Below are 19,738 nucleotides of genomic sequence, written 5' to 3' on the forward strand. Positions count from 1 at the left end.
CAGTGAGTGCCCTCGAGGGTGGATTTGGTGTCCTTCACCTGGCTGCCCTCAGCATCAGGCACGTGAGGCCACTGGTTAATACCTATTAAGTGAATAAATTAACTGTGAACTCTATAAGCTGTTTTTCCTTTCCTGGATCGTGCATTAATAATGCCAAGTACTTTTTGAAAAGGACATGAAAATACAGAGAGGGGCCCCATACACATGCCTGCCAGGAGGCGGCGGAAACCAGGCCACCTCTCTATATTATAACGAGTCTATAAAGTACTACGACAATTCATATCGGGGTCCTTTCAAAACTCAAATGACATCCAAAGTATTTTCCACAAACCTGCCCTAAGAAAAGAACTCAATATAGGCATAGACAGGTACAGTCCTCTTATAACGTGTTAAACTAACAAAATAGCCCATTCGATGTCCAAATGTAGAACATGTCACAACAATGGTGCTGGGGCCACAGGGATAGCCTGAGGTAGTCAATGATAATGGGCCAGGTGGTCCTGGTGCAGGTGTGCCAGCGGATGGAGGGATGGAGGGGACAGGTGGAAGCAGTGAAGGGGAGGTCTCACGGCTGGCTGTGAGAGGGCCGGGTCTGATGAGGGAAGACGTGCCAGGAGCCCGGGTCTGGGGGAATTCCTCCCACCTGGGCCCAGAGGTTGCTTCCGCGGCGTCTCAGCTGGAGGGCCACCTCTAAACGTGTCTTTCTTCACACAGGAAATGCCGCAGTAGAACCTAACGAGGCCTCTTCCTGGTGGAGACACGCCTGACCCCAAGCCCAGGAGAGCCATGGCCAGCCTGCGAGGGGATGCTCCCGCCTGCCTGCTCCTGCTGCTGCTTCTATGGAGTGTGGACCCCCGCGGCTGCTGGGCCCAGAGAGCAGGTGGGTCGCAGGGGTCTGTGCAGGCCTAAGTCCCTGTGCACGCCCTGGGTGTGGGAGGGGGCGGGGCAGGGTGTGCCCTCGAGGGGGCTGGTGACTGTGTGTGTGGGGCTAACTAATGTGCATAACAGCCACTTAAGGGCGTGTGCTTGCGTGTGTGTGTGTGTGTGTGTGATGTGTGTGAGTGTGTGAGTATGTGTGTGTTGAGAAAAGAATGAGATGTCTGAACCCATTTTGAGTGAATCATAGAACAGGTCCTGAGCTTGTCCCTCTCAAGTGCCTGTCAGGTTAGGGGGCAGCAGGCAGTGCTGGGTGTGGTCGCGTCCTGCGAAGGCGTTGCCGCCATTCCCAGGGAAATGGACGCACTGGGCCCGGCCAGAAGGGGTGGCCCGGCAAGTCTGCAGTGGATGAAGGAAGCGGGAACATGGACGGGAGAAGAGGAAGCTGGGGCTCGGGGAGGCCTGGCCTGACGATGGCTCTGCTCACCTGTCACCTGTCCAGGGCCTCTGGGAGGAAGACACTTTGGGTGCCGAGGCCTGCAGGGCCTTCGTGAGCACTGGGCACCAGGTCACTGGACATAAAGCCCCGCCCCACGCAAAGCGCCATGCCTACGCAAAGCCACGCCCCACGTAAAGCCCCGCCCCCCACAAAGCGCCATGCTCAAGTAAAGCCCTGTCCCTCGTAAAGCCCCGCCCACGCAAAGCCCCGCCCCTCGTAAAGCCCCGCCCCACATAAAGCCCCGCCCCCGCAAAGCGCCATGCTTAAGTAAAGCCCTGTCCCTCGTAAAGCCCCGCCCCGCAAAGCCCCGCCCCGCAAAGCCCCGCCCACATAATTCCCCCTCATGCAAAGCACCGTGCCCACATAAAGCCACACCCCCCACGTAAAGCTGGGTGCCATTTTGCGGATGAGGACCCAGGGGAAGAGAGGCTAGGGCCCCTGCGGGTGAGGCTTGGGGCGCTCGGTGCTGAGTCAGAGCCCCAGCTATTTTCTCTGAAGCTGCAAGAAGACAGAATAAAAAACAAGGGAGCCCCCCAAAACCTGAAGGCTTGCGTCAGTATCGTTGCTACGAAGCCTTCTCTTGGATTTTACTTTTCCCGAGCCTCTCAAAGCCCCATTCGCAGGAAAGGCAGTGATGCCCGCGGCCTCCTGGGCTTCAGGGGAGTCTGGGATGTGTGTCCACCGAGGCTCCCAGTGGACAGTTCACACACAGGGTTCTCCAGTTCACCCGGGGGCAGGCTGAGGACAGGCCGGGCTTTCCCAAGTTCCCATTTCACAGGTACAAAAGGAGGCTGGAGGGTAAAGGTCGTGACCTGAGGGGGGTCACATGGCCTTCACCTGTCCCGGAACAGAGGCCAGAAGCCAGGCAGCAGCGCCCGGCTCAGGGCCCTGGCTCCGACATCACACTTAGCTCTCCTGTGCCTACCCCCCAATCAGCTCCCTGGCCGCCAGCTCCCACGGGCTCCTTGGTGAGGCCTTTTGAGCGAGTCAACTTTCTGCAGCATTCAGACAAATTTGCTCGAGGATTATGAAAGGTTCCGAGTGGGCTGGGGTCGCTCTGACATGGGGCCATAATGTATCAAAGGAAGCTTTTACTTCAGGCACCTGGGTGCAGCAGAGACCGAAGGGGGAGGCCGACTTCTATAAACCTCTGCTGGCCGCCAGCCGCCCTGCTGACGTGAGGGTCTGGCGGGTCCTTGGCTGCTCCCATGCCAGGTGTCCTCTGCTGATCTGAGCTATGCCGTGCTCAAGGCTGCACGCTTTCTGCAAGATACCTGCCGAGCACAATACGTTTTCTCTGCCCCGTTTCATTCTCTTTAGCTCTTTCAGTGTCCTCAGAGGCGTGGTCAGCTGCTGCTCTTGGCAGGCCCAAGCCTCAGGTTCTGGGAGAGTCAAGACCAGGCTTCTTAAGGAAAAAAAAATATATATTTTTTTTTATTGATTTCAGAGGAAGGGAGAGGAGAGAGACCGCGCTAGATCAATGAGAGTGAATAATGGATGGGCTACCTCCTGCATGCCCGCCCTGGGAATCGAGCCTGACAGGGAATCAAACCTCGACCTCCTGGTTCATAGGTTGTTGCTCAGCCACCGAGCCAGGCTGGCTGGGCCAGGCCGGGCTTCTTGATGGTTCCCACGTCTGTTTGTGCAGCACGTTGGGGTTCAGAAAACACCTCCCCTCGTGTCCTCTCATGTAAAATGGGGATGAGCAGAGTGTCTGCTCTTGTTGCTGTGAAGACCAGAAATAATGCTGTTTGCTGTTTAATCAAAAGCATCGTATCGTTAATAGGAAATCTGTATTTGTATACTTACCATAAACTGTAAGCCCATTTTTACAAAGCTTTACAGAATTCCGTTAAGTTTGTATTGACAGTGTATGAATGCAGTGCATTTCCTGTGCTTTCTAATGGCGAGGGGCAGGGAACTCTTCAAATACCCACGAAGGAGCGCCAGCTAAATAAATTATGCTCATCCTTGCCGGAGACGCTCTGTCGCCATGGAAACCGGTATTATCCGCTGAAAGTGGGTTCCCAGCACCTTGCTGGATGCAGGGAACACAGCTCGCCCATCAGCGTGTCTGGTCCAGCCCCACTCCCATCAATAACTATCCGGAAATAAGTGGAAAGCGATCAGGTCGATGCAAGGTGGTTCACAGTGTCCCCGCAGACAGGAATGGGAGCATTTCAAGCCTTTTTCGATGGCCTTTCCGGGCTTCTCTGAACGGGGCAGGCCTTCTTTTGTGGCCGGTTTAAAAGATAATGAAGTCACCTTAGCCACGTCGTTAAGGAAATGGGCCCGGTGACGTTCCAGGAATGCTGGTCACTTTCCTGTCAGTATATATTGTCCGCCGAGCCTCACAGCAGCCTTGGGGACACGCATGGCCATGGGACAGGAAACGGAGGCTTCGCTTTCAGGCAGCTGGTCCAGGCCCCTGCCAGTGGGTTCAGAGTGGGCGGGGGTCTGAGGCAGGTGGTGTGACCCAGTGACCACCCCTCCAGGCCCCCACGGCCCACGGACCGCCCTCCCCCTTTCTGTGGCCCCTGCAGGTTGCAAAAGCGTCCAGTACGACCTGGTCTTCCTGCTGGACACGTCCTCCAGCGTGGGCCAGGGGGACTTCCAGAAGGTGCAGCAGTGGGTGGCCAACCTGGTGGACACCTTCGAGGTGGGCCCCGAGCACACCCGCGTGGGGGTCGTGCACTACAGCGACCAGCCCGCCACGGCCTTCGAGCTGGGCCGCTTCCACTCCCGGGAGGCGGTGAAGGCGGCCGCGCGCTCGCTGGCCTTCCACGGCGGCCACACCAACACGGGTGACGCGCTGCGCTACATCACGCGCCACAGCTTCTCCCCGCGGGCCGGCGGCCGCCCGGGCAACCGCGCCTTCCAGCAGGTGGCCATCCTGCTGACCGACGGCCGCAGCCAGGACCTGGTGCTGGAGGCCGCGGCCGCGGCGCACCGCGCGGGCATCCGCATCTTCGCCGTGGGCGTCGGGGAGGCGCTGAAGGAGGAGCTGGAGGAGATCGCCTCCGAGCCCAAGGCCGCCCACGTCTTCCACGTGTCCGACTTCGACGCCATCGACAGGATCCGGGGCAAGCTGCGGCGCCGCCTGTGCGAGAGTGAGTCTGCGCGCTGGGGCGGAGGGGGTGCAGTCTGCGGTGGGGGGAGGGCGGGGGGGTGCAGTCTGCGGTGGCGCGGGGGTGGTGGGGGTGGTGCAGTCTGCGGTGGGGGGAGGGTGGAGGGGTGCAATCTGCGGTGGGAGGGAGGGGTGGAGGGGTGCAGTCTGCGGTGGGGGGAGGGGGAAGGGGTGCAGTCTGCGGTGGGGGGGCGGGGGGGTGCAGTCTGCGGTGGGGGGAGGGGGGAGGGGTGCAATCTGCGGTGGGAGGGAGGGGCGGAGGGGTGCAGTCTGCGGTGGGGGAGGGGGGAGGGGTTCAGTCTGCGGTGGGGGAGGGGGGAGGGGTGCAGTCTGCGGTGGGGGAGGGGGGAGGGGTGCAGTCTGCGGTGGGGGGTGGGGGGTGCAGTCTGCGGTGGGTGGGGGGCGGGGGGTGCAGTCTGCGGTGGGGGGAGGGGGGAGGGGCTGCGGGGCTGGAGGATGCGTGCTGCGGCGCTCCCGCCTACAAAGGGCGTGGGGCTCCTTGAGCAGGGAGAGGCCATGTGGCCAGGTTGTGGCCAGGTCACCCTCAGCTACATGCCCGGGGGTGACAGTGGTGGCCTGTGTCCACCACTTCCGGGCTCTGTAAGGAAAGAACCCAGCTGCACCTGCACACGGCAGGTGCCTGTCACCAGGGTCACCACAGCCTGGCGGGATAAAGACGCCTCCTTGTCACCGGTGAGAGCATCAGGATGCTGAGGCCCTGGGAGGCACAGCTGCCAGGCCTGCTGGGTGCTCAGCTGTGGGCCCGAGAGGGGATGGGGCCACCGAGGGAAAGAGGAGGAAGGGCAGCAACAGCCCGGCCAGGATGGGTCTGGGCTCACCAGAGCCAGACACCGGGTCCCAGGCCCAGCCTAGAGGTGGACATGCGGAGGGGTGGCTCAGGGTCCGCGAGCACCCAGCTGTCACCCCAGAGCCCCTGATGCCGGGCCCTGGGAAGCAAGACCCCTTCCAGACCCTCCCCCTGGCACTGTGCCGTCCTGCGAGCCGTGGCCCAGACCGGCCCTGGACCTGCCGGAGCTGCATCTAGATGGGGAAGAACTTCTGTGCCCGGGGGTGGGTAGCTCTGGGAGTGGCAGGGACAGCCCTGAGGGGGAGGTCACCGGAACTCGGGCCCAGCAGGGCTCGGGACAGAACCCAGGCCCTGAGCCGCTTGCTGACCTCATGCCCCGGAACCCACGTTCCCTATCACTGACCTGCTTCTGACTCGGGGTGATGGCTTCATTCCCGGGAACAGAAGACCCCTCCAGCTGACAGAAAAGTGAAGCAGATTGTGCCCATACAGGATGCAGAGGCCAGAGGGCAGGGCAGGTGGCCTCAGGCGATGAGCCGGCTCATCCCACTCTCTCCATTGCTGGGCCCTTCTCCCTGATGGGAGCTCTGGGGAGGGGGAGGTGAGTGAGGTCCCGGGGGAACTGGTCTTGGGGAGCCAGCTGATAGAAGGGATGGGGGTTGCGGGAGCCCTGTTGGGGGGTTTCTCCCCTCTGCTCTGGCTGGTTGGTGCCTCCCATTGGCCCGACCCTATCAAGTGCCAGCCAGCACAGGGGCCCGCGTGCAGCCGCCTCCCCGGGCGGGCGCGGAGCTGGGCGATGTGAGGAGAGGTGGATTTCCGGGGCCACGCCCTGGGGCCTCTCTTATGGCCTCCCTACGGCCTGCTCTGGCATGTGGCTCCCCGTCCCCCTGGCCTGGGCCTGGGCCTCATCCGGGGAAACAGCTCCGTGTCACGGCATCGAGTCCTGCCTCCCAGTGGCCTGACATGGTTCCCAGGGGACTCCATCCCAGCCGGGCCTCCTGCAGCGTGGGGGGCGGGCGGGCCTAGCCCAGGACATCGGCTGTAATTAAGAGCCTTCTCCGCCCGGGCTCTGCCGTGGCCACGGAGCAGCTGGATATAGCTTGTCGGGCCGCCGTAGCGAGCCTGCGGGATGCCAGCCCCACGGGGAGCCTCCGCCCACTTCTATTTCAGGACCCTGTCGTGGTCCCCTCTCCCGTCTCCTCTCCCACGGCCAGGGACACGGCCCTGGTCCTAGCCTTTAGCTCCTGGACAAGGGGCTGAGATGTTAGCGGGCATGAGCGCCAGGAAGGAGCCTCGCCATCCTCCGGGGCTTTACCTCCCGGCGCAGGGTCACCCTGCGTCCCTGCTTGATGTGGTCGCAACCAGCTTCAGCGCTGCTCCAGGGGGAGCTTTGACAGCTGGTCCCTGTGCTTCCCCCGTGGCGGGACAGAGACGGAGACAGAGACAGAGTGTGCCTCTTTGGGGGAGATTGATGTTTGCTCCCCCGCAGTTCTCACTGGGAAACGGGGGTGTCTGCACCCAGCGCGGCATTTGGATTAGGGCGGCCTCGGTCTCCGCTCCCGTTTGTGAGCCCAGCCCCTCCGCACAGACGTGAGCACACGTCTCCTTCCTGACGCACTCCTGCCCGGGCCCTGTCCCTCCGCCGCCTGGGGCCTCTGCAGTAAACTGGGACACACACACATTCACACACTCACACTCACACACACACACACACACACACACTCACACACACACACACTCTCACACACACTCACACACCCACACACACACATTCACTCACACACACTCACACACATGCACACACACACACACACACACTCACTCACACACTCACACACACAAACACTCTCACACACACTCTCACACACACACACTCACTCACACACTCACACACACACACTCACACTCACACACACACTCACACACACTCACACTCACACACACACTCACACACACTCACACTCACACACACACTCACACACACACTCACACACACACACACTCACACACACACACACTCACACACACACACTCACACACTCACACACTCACACTCACACTCACACACACACTCACACACACACTCACACACTCACACTCACACTCACACACACACACTCACACACTCACATACACACACTCACACACACACTCACACACACACACTCACTCATACACACATTCACACACACACACACTCACACACACACACACTCACACACACACACACACACTCACACACACATTCACACACTCACTCACTCACTCACACACTCACACACTCACTCATACACACACTCACACTCACACACACACACACACTCACAGACACACTCTCACACACACACACACACACACACACACTCACTCACTCTCACACACACACTCATACACATAGCCCAAACACAAACACAGCCCCCCACACTCACATAGACACAACCCCCCCACACACTCACACACATTCACACACACGCACACACATTCACACATGCACACACACACACAACACACATATATACATACCCCCTAAAATACACCACACACACACACACACATGCACACACATCTGGGAATATGCATGTGGCCTCGAGGTGACCCGCCCAGCTGGTCCCTGGGTGGATCCTGAGCCCGGGAGGCAGCGGCGGCGGCATCGCTGTGGCTGGAGCCGCCACGTGGAGGTCTGTGGCTTGGCCCCCGGGCGGGGCAGCCTCAGGAAGCGGTGCAGGCGAGGCCCGCCCTTCCCCAGGGTCACTGGGAGAGCCTCCGGGAACAGCTTGTGCTCGAGGTCACCCTAGCATAGTCATCGGCACTGAACTCCGATCATGTGTTGAGAAATTTTATTAGAAACTGACCGAAACTGACGAAACACTGAAAACAACCCGTGATTCCCTTTTAATTTGTTTACGGGGCAGAGGCTTTGGCAGCCAGGCCCGAGCCTGGCGGTGACCCCGGGGGCCCCCGTACAGAGCCAGGCGGTCCTGCCTTCAGCTCTGTGGGTCCGGGACTGTCCACTCTCAGACCAGGCCTGTCCCAGTGGCCCCGTCTCACTCTTTAGAAGGAGTGTGTCCCACTCGACGGTGGGGCACGTCCATCATTCCCTCAGCTCTCCCCACACTGACCCGCGGCCACGTTGCCGCCGGGAGGGTGTCCTGCCGCGCGTCCCAGCTCACGGGGCTTTGGCTGTGTCTTTCCCACGGTGGCCTCGGTGTTGACTTGATAAAGGGACGGAATAGAGTGGCCACCACCAAATTGGTACTTGCAAAAAGCGTGTGGACGTATACGCAATCTATGTAAACCGATGGCTATAAATACGGCTCCTTGTAATTAACTCCACGGAGGAAGGCTGGGTGTCTGAGTGCCTCCCGCCCTGCGGCTGCCCTTGTCCTACTGAACGCGTTTCACACTTGTCGGGGGCACGGGGGACTCGGGGTCGCATGGCAGGTCGGGGCTTTCCAAGACATGTGGCTGGGCCAGCCTGCCACTTCCCGGAAGGCTGAGGGCTCCAGCTGTCGCCACCGGCTGCTCAGGTGACGCGCTTGACTCTGAAGCGTGTCCGTCCTTGTCCTTGTAATTAGAGACGCTGGTCTCTCTGAGCGTGTCCCCACCCGACACATGCGCAAACCCACACACACTCACACTCACACCAACACAGACACGTGTATCCGCTCGAACACCCGGGGACACACTCACACATGCCAGGCGTGCACACCCTAGGTGCACGCATGTGCGCACGCTTCCCTCTGCCCCGCCCCCCGGGCAGCCCACGTGCAGCTGCGGGAACGGCTTTCTAGAAGCCAGCGCACCTGACGCCGCCTGCACCTGGGAGGCCCGGCCCGCACGCAGGAAATCTGACCAGCCGCCTGGCTGCGCGGGGACAGACGCCTGGACGGGGTGTGTGTTTGTTCGTTTCTAATAACGGTTCTTATGTACGTCAGTCTCACAGGTGTGGGAAGGCGTGGGCGAGGGGGCTCGGTGCGAACCGTGCCTGGGGGCGCCCTGAGGGGGCCTGGCAGCAGGAGGGAAAGCCCTGGGTCCCTCAGTACCTGCGCAGCGGGGTGGGGGTTTCCTCCGCAGCCCGCTCCTGCCTCTGACCCCAGATCCCGCCTTGTGCTCGGGGTGGGCTGCAAGCGGGGCACCCAGGGCCAGAGCAGGGCTGTGCCCGGCGGGAGTGAGTGGCACCCAGGGCTACACGAGGCCAGAATGCGGAGCTGAACCCCTCCATCCGCCGCCTCCGCCCGCCAAGCCCTGCTCCTCACCGGGCGCTCCTGACCCCTGGGAGGCCTGGCGTGAGAACAAGGGGAGGCCTGGGGCTCCCCGCTCTGTGTAAGTTACAGACCGCGTTTGAAAAGTGTTCCGGGGAGATGCTCCCCGCTGCCCTTCAGGGGCCTGGGAGGCAGGTCCGTGTTTGGAACCCTCTGGCCCTTCTACGTGGCTGGCAGCGTCACGGTGCCCAGGGAGCCCACTTGGCCCAGCCCCTGTCCTTGCACCACCTGTGCCGTCGGCCCTGCACCTGGGGCCTCACGGGCACGGGGGAGGGCACCTGCCAGGAGGTGCAGATCAGCTCCAGGACCCACACCCAGCTGCCTGCCAGCCGGCCCTGACCCCGCAGGAGGCGGGTCAGCAGGGCGGCTCCGCCCTGGGAAGCAGGCCTGGCTGGGGCTGCCGGTGCTCAGAGATGGGCAGGCGGCAGTGGGGGGAGCAGGCGCAGGTGGGTGCCCCCGGGAGCCCCTGGGCAGCGGCCCTCCTCCCAGGGCGTGCACCTCCCCCTGCCCCTGGCCTCAGCCCTGCTGTACCAGCGGCATGTGTCAGGGACGGAGCAGGGCGCCCAGCTGCTCCTCATGGACATCTGGCCGGGATTCCCCCCAGCCCGCCAGCCCGCCAGCCCCCACAGGAATGCAGCCAGTGGCCAACCCAGGGCCCACCTCCTCCAGCCTCAGAGGCGAGAGCAAAGGAGGGGCAGGGCGGGCCGGCCCCCTGGACCAGCGGCGGGGCCCTGGCCTGGCTGCCTGCGGCATCAGAGGGTGGAGCCCGGCCCTGCCCGCTCCCGGGGCTCGGGCTCTGTCTCCTGTCCTGGGGCCTGCCTTTGCCACTGGTGTTCTGATTCTGGGGACACGACCCCGAGCCTGCATACAGATACGTCTGGTCCCAGGCCACATGCTAATGGAGAGAATGTGGCCACGACTAGAAAAAATAAATAGCACCGTATCTTGTTTGCCCATCTCCCCCGAGAACCACAGGCTGCTGGCGGAGGCAGGGAGCCCCCCTCCCCCCAGGCCTGCTGGGCTCTGCAGCCAGTCCTGTTTTTCTAGGCTGAGGGGAGGGGGATGGTTTGTGGCCACAGGGTGACTTAGGGACAGCGCTGCCCCCAGCAGCCCGGCCTTGTTCACGGCGTTTCGGACCTTCTCTCCCGACCTGGACGGCACTGCCCGCTCCCGAGGGCAGGGAGTGGCTCGTCAGCCCTCCTGTGGGCGCACTTTGCCGTCTAATCAACATCCGCCGCGTGGGACCCGTCGCGTGGGAAGAAGGGCGGTTCTCCCTCCCTGCAGGTGTGCCCGCCGTCCTCCCAGCTCGGCACCTGCCCCTTACGATGAAGTCCTTGGGGGTGCCCCTCCCCGCGGTCCTCGGAAGCTCAGGGTTCGTGGGTGACCGAGGGCAGACTGGGTGCCGTGACCTTTCCCTCCGCAGCCCGGGCCTCGGTGGGAACGGACAGGAGAAAAAGGGGACGGTGAGAGGTTGGGGTGGCTTGGGACCGGGTCTGGCTCCCGTGCTGTCTGTGGACTAATCCCTGTGGGACCCGGAGGGCGCCGTTAAGAGTGGACTGTGTTCCTGAATTGAGCAAACCCCCAGAGGGTTTAAAACACAGCGGGTGCCGGGCACAAGCAGCACAGGGTCACGCCCTCGCCCGGAGCCCACGGGACAGAGTGGGGAGGAGGCTCAGAGGGGCTTGTGCACGGGGAGCTGCTGAGATGACCACCCGGGGCCGTGAGCGTGAGCAGAGCGTTCGCATCAGACGGAAGGCAAAGCTCTGCGGCAGAGTTCGGCGCTAGGAGACACACGCCCTCATCCCGTGGACTCGGCCCTCCTCGCTCCCTGGTTCTCCTGTCCACCTGCCTCCTCCTCTGCCATTTCCTCTTCATCTCCCAGCATTCATGTTGGCGGCCAGGCCTGGGTTCGGAGAGTCCTCTCTCTCGCATCCACGCCCGAGACTCCAGCACCGTCTGCACTGGCCACTGTCCAGTCAGAGCCAGGAGCCCTTCCCAGAGGAGGTCCCTGCAGTCTCTGGTGACACCTGCTGGTGCCTGGCCCGTGGGACGCTCCCCTGGAGGGAAAGGGGTCCCAGGGACCCGGGACGTTGGCACTCACACTGTGCCTGCCCCTGCCCTCTGCCCGGCCTCCAGAGCACACCTTGGACCCTGGGCATGCCATCTTCCGTTGCCCTGCCTTCCACACTGTTAACGAAAAAAAACCATTGAAACCTGTAAAGAATTTTAGTGAGTTTATTTGAGCCAAACTGTTGACATATGCCGGGAAGCAGAACCTCAATGAATTGAGATAATGCTCCGGAGAATGCAGGGTTACATCTATTTTTATACCTTGAAATCAAAGGAAAGGGACATAGGTGAGTTACATGAAATCCATTGGTGATAGATTAGGGAGGTGGGACAAAGCAAAGCGGGGAAACCTCTGGGATAGGGTGAAAAGTGAAATGATGGACATGTGCTTCTCTTACAGAGATAGATACAGGATACTTTAACGTAATTAACAGTTGACAATTAACTTGATAACAATAACAATGAGGGAATGTCCCGGTGCCATTTGTTGTGCCCTGAGGGGTCCGGGGTGAAAAAGGAAGTTACAAGTTACCCAGACATCTCACACATATGTTATCTTAGAGGCAAAAAGGCAAATGGGCTCAGTAAAGAAGATCTAAGTTGATCTTTGTCAGGGAAGATATCAGCTTAGGAATGACTGCCCACTATAACCTGTTTGTAGTTAAATATTTAATTTTCAGACCATCTTTTGTGGTTATTTTAGGGCTCTGAGTTTTCAAGACTGCCACACAGGCCTCCCCTGAGCTTGTCAGGTTAGCGGGTGGCTTCTTTCGTTCACAACACCCTGCCTGGTGAGGACCGGACTGCCCCTGGCCCAGCACCTCCCCTCCCTCTCCGCTCCCCTCAACCAGGTGACGGGGGCTTCCCTCCCAGCCCCAGGGCAAGCCAGCCCCTCCCTCCTCAGGGCTCTGCTCTGGCTGGGACATGGCGGGAGCCGGCTGCCTGCTGGCCTTTCCCCTGCTGGTTCACGCCCCTCATAGCTCTCAGCTCGTGTGGCTCAGCCGAGAGGTTTTCCTGGACTAGCGGGTCCGCGTGGGTGCTGGCCCCACACCCAGCACCCATTGCCTGGCCACGGATTTCACCCACAGCCCTGCTCCCAGGCGACCAGTTCACATCTCTGTGTCTGTCTCTGTCTGTTCTCTGCCTGCTTCTTGGACACGTGAACACCAGGTGAGTGGGCAGGGCCACCTCGCCTGCGTGTTTGCATGTTTTCTCCTCATGCCAGACATATGTGCTGGGCATTGGGCTGATAGGTGTTGCCTGAATAAATGAATTAATGAGCATGTGTTCGATGCCAGGTGTCCTGCCAGCAACTTCCTGCCCTCTATCCTATTTAACCTTCAGGATGACCTTGGATGGGGAAACATCCCCACACACGTGTACACCTATTTCTGGGTCTGGACACAGCCACAGGAGGAGAAACTGACATGGTCTAGGTCCGTGGTCGGCAAACTGCGGCTCGCGAGCCACATGCGGCTCTTTGGCCCCTTGAGTGTGGCTCTTCCACAAAATACCACGGCCTGGGCGAGTCTATTTTGAAGAAGTGGCGTTAGAAGAAGTTTAACTTTAAGAAATGTGGCTCTCCAAAGAAATTTCAATCGTTGTGCTGTTGATATTTGGCTCTGTTGACTAATGAGTTTGCCGACCACTGGTCTAGGTGAGGCCTGCAGGCCCAGACCTCCTCCTCCACCTGCGAGGCTACCCCGCCCCCACTCTCCTGTTTCAGCCTCAGTTTACACCGGGGAGCAGGCTTGAGTGGGGCTGGGAGACCAGACATGGCCCTTGCCACTGTTCCTTTGTCTCAAGGCTCTAAACCAATCGGCACGTGTTCCCATCTAAAGCCATGCCCCTCCTGAGATTGTGGACATGTGACCCGGCTCTCGGACCGGTGCTCGCAGCTGTCAGCAGGTCCAGAGGGACTGTCTTTCTAGCAATGTCTTGTCACTTCCCAGCAGGCTGCCTCCGGAACGCTCACAGCAACATTCCCCCAACCTGACCACCTCCGCCCTCCAGCCCAGTGAAGCTGGGGTCGCCCTCCGTCAGCCAGGGGGCGTGGGGCCGATGCCCTTTGACCTAGAGGGAACCGCAGGGCAGGAATCTCTGGGAGGTCCTAGGACAGGAGGTGGAGGTGCCACCTGACCTTGGGTGGTCTTTTCCTCTCACCGGGTCCACATCATGACCCTGGGGCACAGCCACCAGCAGTCTTTGATCCTTTCCAGCGGGACAGCTCTGTATTCACCTCTAAGGGATGCGGATACCTGCCCTGCAGGGCTGGGACCGGCCTAAATGAGTGTGCCACCTTGCACAGCGGAGCTGTCCAGCAGCTGGCGGTGTGTTGTTGTATGTGCCCGCAGGTTGCTTGCCAATGCCGAGCTGTGTGGGTAGGATAACGGCCCGGTGTTCGATGCCCAAGCCCCAAGGCCTGGGTTCCATTCTTGCCTCTGCCACTCGCTAGCTGTTGGTGTTGGATGTTTCTTAACCGCTCTGAGCGCCAGCTTCTGCCCGCGTGCTCAGAGGTTCTTAGGGCTCCGAGGAGACCTCCTCTTTCCACTCCTCTTGGGGAGGGGGCTGCCGGGGGGCGGGAGAGGCTTCGCTGGAGACGCTCGGGGATCGGGAGGAGCACGCGGCTGCATTGAAACATCTAAGTGGCCTTCACGAGAGAGAACGGGGACCTGGGTGGGGGTTGGTGCCAGCCGCGGGCAGGCGGGTGTGTTTGCAGTCTGCCCACCTGGGGCTCCCAGCTCCATGTCGGTGGGCACACGCGGGCCTGACTGAGAAACCTGCGTGCTGTGGGCTCAGGTGACCAAGCCCCTCCACAAGTCAGGGCCGTTCAGAGGCAGAGGGGCTCTCAGGAGGCTGCAAGCTGGCTGTCTGTCCGTGCAGGCTTCAGAGACAGACAGGCTTGGGGTCTCCCGGGCTGGGTGACCTTGGGCAGGTGACCTTGGGGAGACTGCTGGGGCGGTGGAGCCAGCATGCTGACTGTACCATGACTAGCCCGTGGCCTCCGGCGATCTGTTTCCTAACCTCGCTCGGGCTTGCTTTCCGCTTCTGTAAACAGGAGCACCTATCGCGCGCGGCTGCAGGAAGCGTTGGCTTAAGTCTGCGGCTCGCGAGCCACATGTGGCTCTTTGGCCCCTTGAGTGTGGCTCTTCCACAAAATACCACGGCCTGGGCGAGTCTATTTTGGAGAAGTGGCGTTAGAAGAAGTTTAAGTTGAAAAAATTTGGCTCTCCAAAGAAATTCCAATCGTTGTCCTGTTGGTATTTGGCTCTGTGGACTAATGGGTTTGCCGACCACCGGCTTAAGTGTTAAGGTAATCAGCAGCTGGTGCAAGCGGGCTGTCTGCATGTCTGTGTGCTGGTCCTGAGGCCACTCCACCCCCAGCAGGACAGACACGATCCCCAGTGCCGGGATCTGCCCTGAGGATTGTGATCATTATTCATGTCATCCCTGGCCTGGGGCCCGCTCAGCGTCTGGGGCCCTACCGAGTGGAAATGTGTGGACGTTTCCTGGCCGGCACGCAGCCGCGGAGGAGCTGGGCCCCGCATCTGCCGGCGTCTGATGCATCACGTCCCTCCTCTGCCTCTTCCCTGCCCGCTGGCAATGTCATCACCTTGTCTGGGTGAGCTGCCCTCAGCGCGGCTGCCGTGAGGTGATGGAAGGGCAGCGATGCCTTCCTCTCCCTGCACCCCGGGTCCTGCCTCTCTGATCTCCTGGTCCGGGGTACCTTCTCTACTCCCAGATTCTAGAGGCAGGGAGACCCTTATTTAAATTCAGACACTCCTAGCTCGTGGCTTGCTCAGCCTCATTTTTTACATCTGTGCAATGGGAACAAAAGGAACTCCCAGAATGGTGGTTGTGGATATAACATCCCCACTGGGTGTGGGGCACGCAGTAGGTGCTCCACGATGGCCAGCGCTCTCTTTTCCCAACTGGAGACACCCCTGGTTGAGAGCCAGGGGCCTCTGGCCGTGTGTCCTCCAGATGGAACGTGGCTGTGTCTGCGCACAGCAGGAGGGCACCAGAGATGTCTTGTGCCAACCTTCCTCCTCCCCGGATGCGCAAACCCTCCCTCCCCTTTGCCATGTGGGAAACGGAGGACGAGCTGAAGCGTTTTCCCAGAGAAACCGCAGTGAGTCCTGGTGCGTCCCCTGGGGGCGGCAGCTCTGCTCGGCCTGCGTCCGGCCCCTGTAGAAGGCGCTGGTGAAACAGAACCCGCCCTGTGGGCGGCGAGCGCCGATTTCCCTCCGGGCGTCTGGGACGCTCTACTTACCCGGAGACCGGAGACCGAGGGGAAACGCAGTCGGTGGGCGGCCGGGAGGGAAAGCAGTCAGCCGGTCCTCTCAGTGCGCTCGCGCTTCCAAGGAGGAAAGTGCCCCCACTGACGGGAACGGACCGCGGACGCATTTTGATTCCTGAGAACCGACCCCGGCCCTTAATTCCGGAGCTGCCCCTTCTGTGGACCCGGCACCCGATCGGCCCATATTCACTGGGGCAGCGAAGGTGGCACAGTCTGTCGGGAGCCACTTGCCCCGAGAAGGAATGGACCTGTTCTCACCACCCCCAGGGCTTGTCCTCGGGCCCGGGGAGAGAGGTGGCCCTCCAACCCTCCCGCCTGGCTCACCCCGCCTTCAGGTTTGGAGCACACGCAACCACAAGCAGAGAAAACCCGGCTGCAGTGGCTTAGACCAGTGGTCGGCAGACTCGTTAGTCAACAGAGCCAAATATCAACAGTACCACGATTGGAATTTCTTTGGAGAGCCACATTTTTTAAACTTAAACTTCTTCTAACGCCACTTCTTCAAAATAGACTTGCCCAGGCCGTGGTATTTTGGGGAAGAGCCACACTCAAGGGGCCAAAGAGCCACATGTGGCTCGCGAGCCGCAGTTTGCCGACCACGGGCTTAGACAAACAGAAGTTCACGTTCCCTCTGCTTTTCACCTCGGCCGGGGTATAGAGTCCTTCTCGGTTCTTCTAGCCGGCCCCCTGGACATGGCAGCCAACCTTCGAAGGAGGAAATAAACTTGCCCAAATCTCCCACCTGTCTACCCCTGACGTGGGGAAGAGCAGACGCTCTTTAAGAAACCACCCCTCTCCCAACCAATGCAGACGTCTGTTACTGGTTTCCTCGTCCAGGACGGGTCACAGGCTCGTCCCTAGCTGCAAGGGAGGCTGGAGAGACGGGGAGTCAGTGTCACTATGATAGTCTTAGACCAGCCGGCCACAGCTTTTCTCCTGGGGCCGAGAACTCTGCCCTTCAGCACAAAAGGGACTTTCTCTCAGCCAGGAAGGCGCTGGGAAATGATGTGAGGCCAGTGGTCGGCAAACTGTGGCTCGCGAGCCACATGCAGCTCTTTGGCCCCTTGAGTGTGGCTCTTGCACAAAATACCACGTGCGGGCACGCACGCACAGTGCAATTGAAACTTCGTGGCCCATGCGCAGAAGTCAGTTTTCGGCTCTCAAAAGAAATTTCAATCGTCGTACTGCTGATATTTGGCTCTGTTGACTAATGAGTTTGCTGACCACTGTGTGAGGCCGACCACTCCAGGAGTCTCTGCCCCACGCAGAAGTCCCGAGCCCGTGAGCTCTTCTCACTGGCTCATCCACATCGCGAGGAAGCCCGTGCCTGGAAGGGGGCCCAGCCCACCGCTCAGCGTCTCCTTCTCAGTTCAGGTGTCACTGTCATTACTGTTCTGCGTGGGCTCAGGACCTGTCCCCACCTGGGCTGCGGGGACAGTGTAGATAGAGTTGGACTGAGATCCAGCCGGGCCTGCGGACTCCCATCACGGGGGGGAGACAGACAGGTGCACCAGTGCCTTCTGCATGGCACCCCCTAGGACACGGGCGGGGAGAGGGCCTCCTCACCCAGGGAGGGGGACGGAGTGAAGCCGGGGGTGGGGGTGGGGCTCCAGGCCTGGAAGATTCTCAGAGCTTAGGCAGGAGGAGGGGCTGAGAAGCAAGGAGACTGGACGATGTTGCTTTCTTGTATTGTCCCCTCAGCCAGCCCACAAGGGCCCTGGAGCAGAGACGGTGACCCATCTGTTATCCCCCTGTGTGTCCCCGGAAGTACCTCAGTGCCGGGAACGTGTCTGGAGCCCTATGAGGATTTAGTTAGAATAAATGAAATGCGTTAATGCAGATGTAAATAGGTCACTACCCAAGCATGGAAATCTCTGGGCCAGAGGGATCGAGTTACGGGCTGAGAGGGACTGGATGCTGACCCTGCCTCCCCGACAAGCAGGTGAGCCCGGCCCCACAGGCCACGGCGCTGGCTGGACGGAGTATTTTGGGCCCATGTGTCCTGGCTGAATGGAGTCAGCTATAAATGGCGCCGGAGTCTCTGAGGCTTAGTGAGGTCCCCAAAGCGGGTGGCAGCTGGCGCGGGGCGTCTGGCACCTGAGAGCGGCCCAGGCAAGTGCTGACACTTTGGAGAGACTATTTTCTCTGCCTTCGGGGCCTTCAGCTGACCCTGTCCGTTGGGGTTCGGGAATTAGGCTGTCCCCTGGGATACCTGCGGAGACCGGGCTCAGTGGCTCTGCCCACCGCCGGAGCCCCAGCCGCCAGTCCTGGGGGTCGCTCATAATCAAGGCAGGAACCTCTGAGTCAACTCATCTCAGATGACGCACGCTCCCCAGCCAGTCACTCTGGCCGGCCGCCAAAGTGAAAGCCATCGATCGCCGCCCCACAGCTGCCACCATCCTGGGTGGAGCGTCTAAATATTACCCAGCGCCTGCCTCCTCCCTCGGACCAGGTCCCAGACAGACCGCTCGGTGCTGGGTCCAGAATACCTTCTTCCACGGGGCTCGTCAGACCCCCCGGTGCCTTTTAGGGTCAACATTAAAAATAGCTCCTCCCGCCCTGGCTGGTTTGACTCAGTGGATAGAGCGAGGGCTCGAGGACTGAAGGGTCCCGGGTTCGATTCCAGTCAAGGGCATATACCTTGGCTGCAGCCTCGATCCCCGGCTCTGGTCAGGGTGTGTGCGGGAGGCCACCAATCAATGTCTCTCTCTCTCTCTGTCTCTCCCCCTCCCTTCCACTTGCTCTAAAATGGAAAAATATCCTCAGTGAGGATTAACAAAAATAAAAATGAAAGAATAGCTCCTCCCAAATCAGGAAATGACCTCCCTCATGCCCCTCACTGCTGATTGGCCAGGGGCCCCACACCTGCCCCGCCCTTGAACGCGTGTGCCCCAGGATGAGGAGAGGGCGTGGCGCGTGGAGGGGATGGGATGCGGATGTGCCTGGCGGCGTGTGGTTTTAACAAGATCGCGTGTGACCAGGTGGCTTCGTGGGCGGGGCGTCCACACTAAGCTGCCTCGGGCTAGGAGGGGCCGCCTCCCATCCCAGTCCTGTCCTGGGCGTGGTCTCGCCCATCCTCGGTGCAGCCCTGGGACACGCGTGTGCTCTGGAGGGCCTCCCGCGGCACCGACCCGCACACCCAGACCCAGAGCTTAGGGGGCGGGGCGGGGCGGGGAGCCCACACTGGGACCCAGGCCTCTCGAGTTCAAAGTTGTGCCCTCCCTGGGATTGATAGGGCCACTAAAGAGCCCTTTTCCGCCAGCTCTTTCCTGTACGTGAGGATCATGAGTGTGCCTGATCATGAGTGTACGTGAGGATCATGGAACGCGCTGTCGTGAAGTGTATGTTATCGCGTGACTTGCCCTCGTACGGCCCCGCAGTTTGGCATTCTCCTGGCTTTGCCCCTGCAGCTCCTTGAGGTGCATAAGAGACACCTTCGGGTTGGTCCTGGGCGCCCGCCGACTCGGCTTCTCACGTACAACGTACTCCTTTCTCGGGGAGGCTCCCTCGGCGGCGTCTGTGCGTCTGGCTCAGCCTTCCTGCTCCTCATTGGAACCTCCAGCCTCGCTTCCCAGGGAGGCCCTGCCCTCCCCACGCCGGGCCGGGCGTCGGCTCTGTGCCCAGAGCCCCCAGCACCCGTGCCCTTTCCTGCCCCGTATCCCCTGTCCATCTGGGTTTGGTGTCTGGCTCCCTCTCTCGGTAGACCCTCTGGGCTCCTCCCGGGTGGGGACGGGGCCTCCTTCACACGCGCATCTGCTCCAGGCACTGGGCCCTCCGTGCTGTGAGATGGGGGATC

At 60.7% G+C, this 19,738-nt stretch overlaps 1 protein-coding gene across 1 annotated transcript in view; it reads left to right on the forward strand.

The window, feature by feature from the left end:
* The first annotated feature begins 786 nt into the window (after positions 1 to 786).
* The window catches only part of COL22A1 (collagen type XXII alpha 1 chain), a 112,459-nt gene continuing 93,507 nt past the window's right edge, over positions 787 to 19,738 (forward strand). The window contains exons 1-2 of the mRNA XM_054708736.1: positions 787 to 880; positions 3,919 to 4,485. Of these exons, the coding sequence (XP_054564711.1) occupies positions 787 to 880; positions 3,919 to 4,485 (661 nt within the window). The remainder of the gene's footprint in view (positions 881 to 3,918; positions 4,486 to 19,738) is intronic.

The sequence above is a fragment of the Eptesicus fuscus genome, chromosome 19, assembly GCF_027574615.1.
Source record: "Eptesicus fuscus isolate TK198812 chromosome 19, DD_ASM_mEF_20220401, whole genome shotgun sequence".
Lineage (NCBI taxonomy): Eukaryota > Metazoa > Chordata > Mammalia > Chiroptera > Vespertilionidae > Eptesicus > Eptesicus fuscus.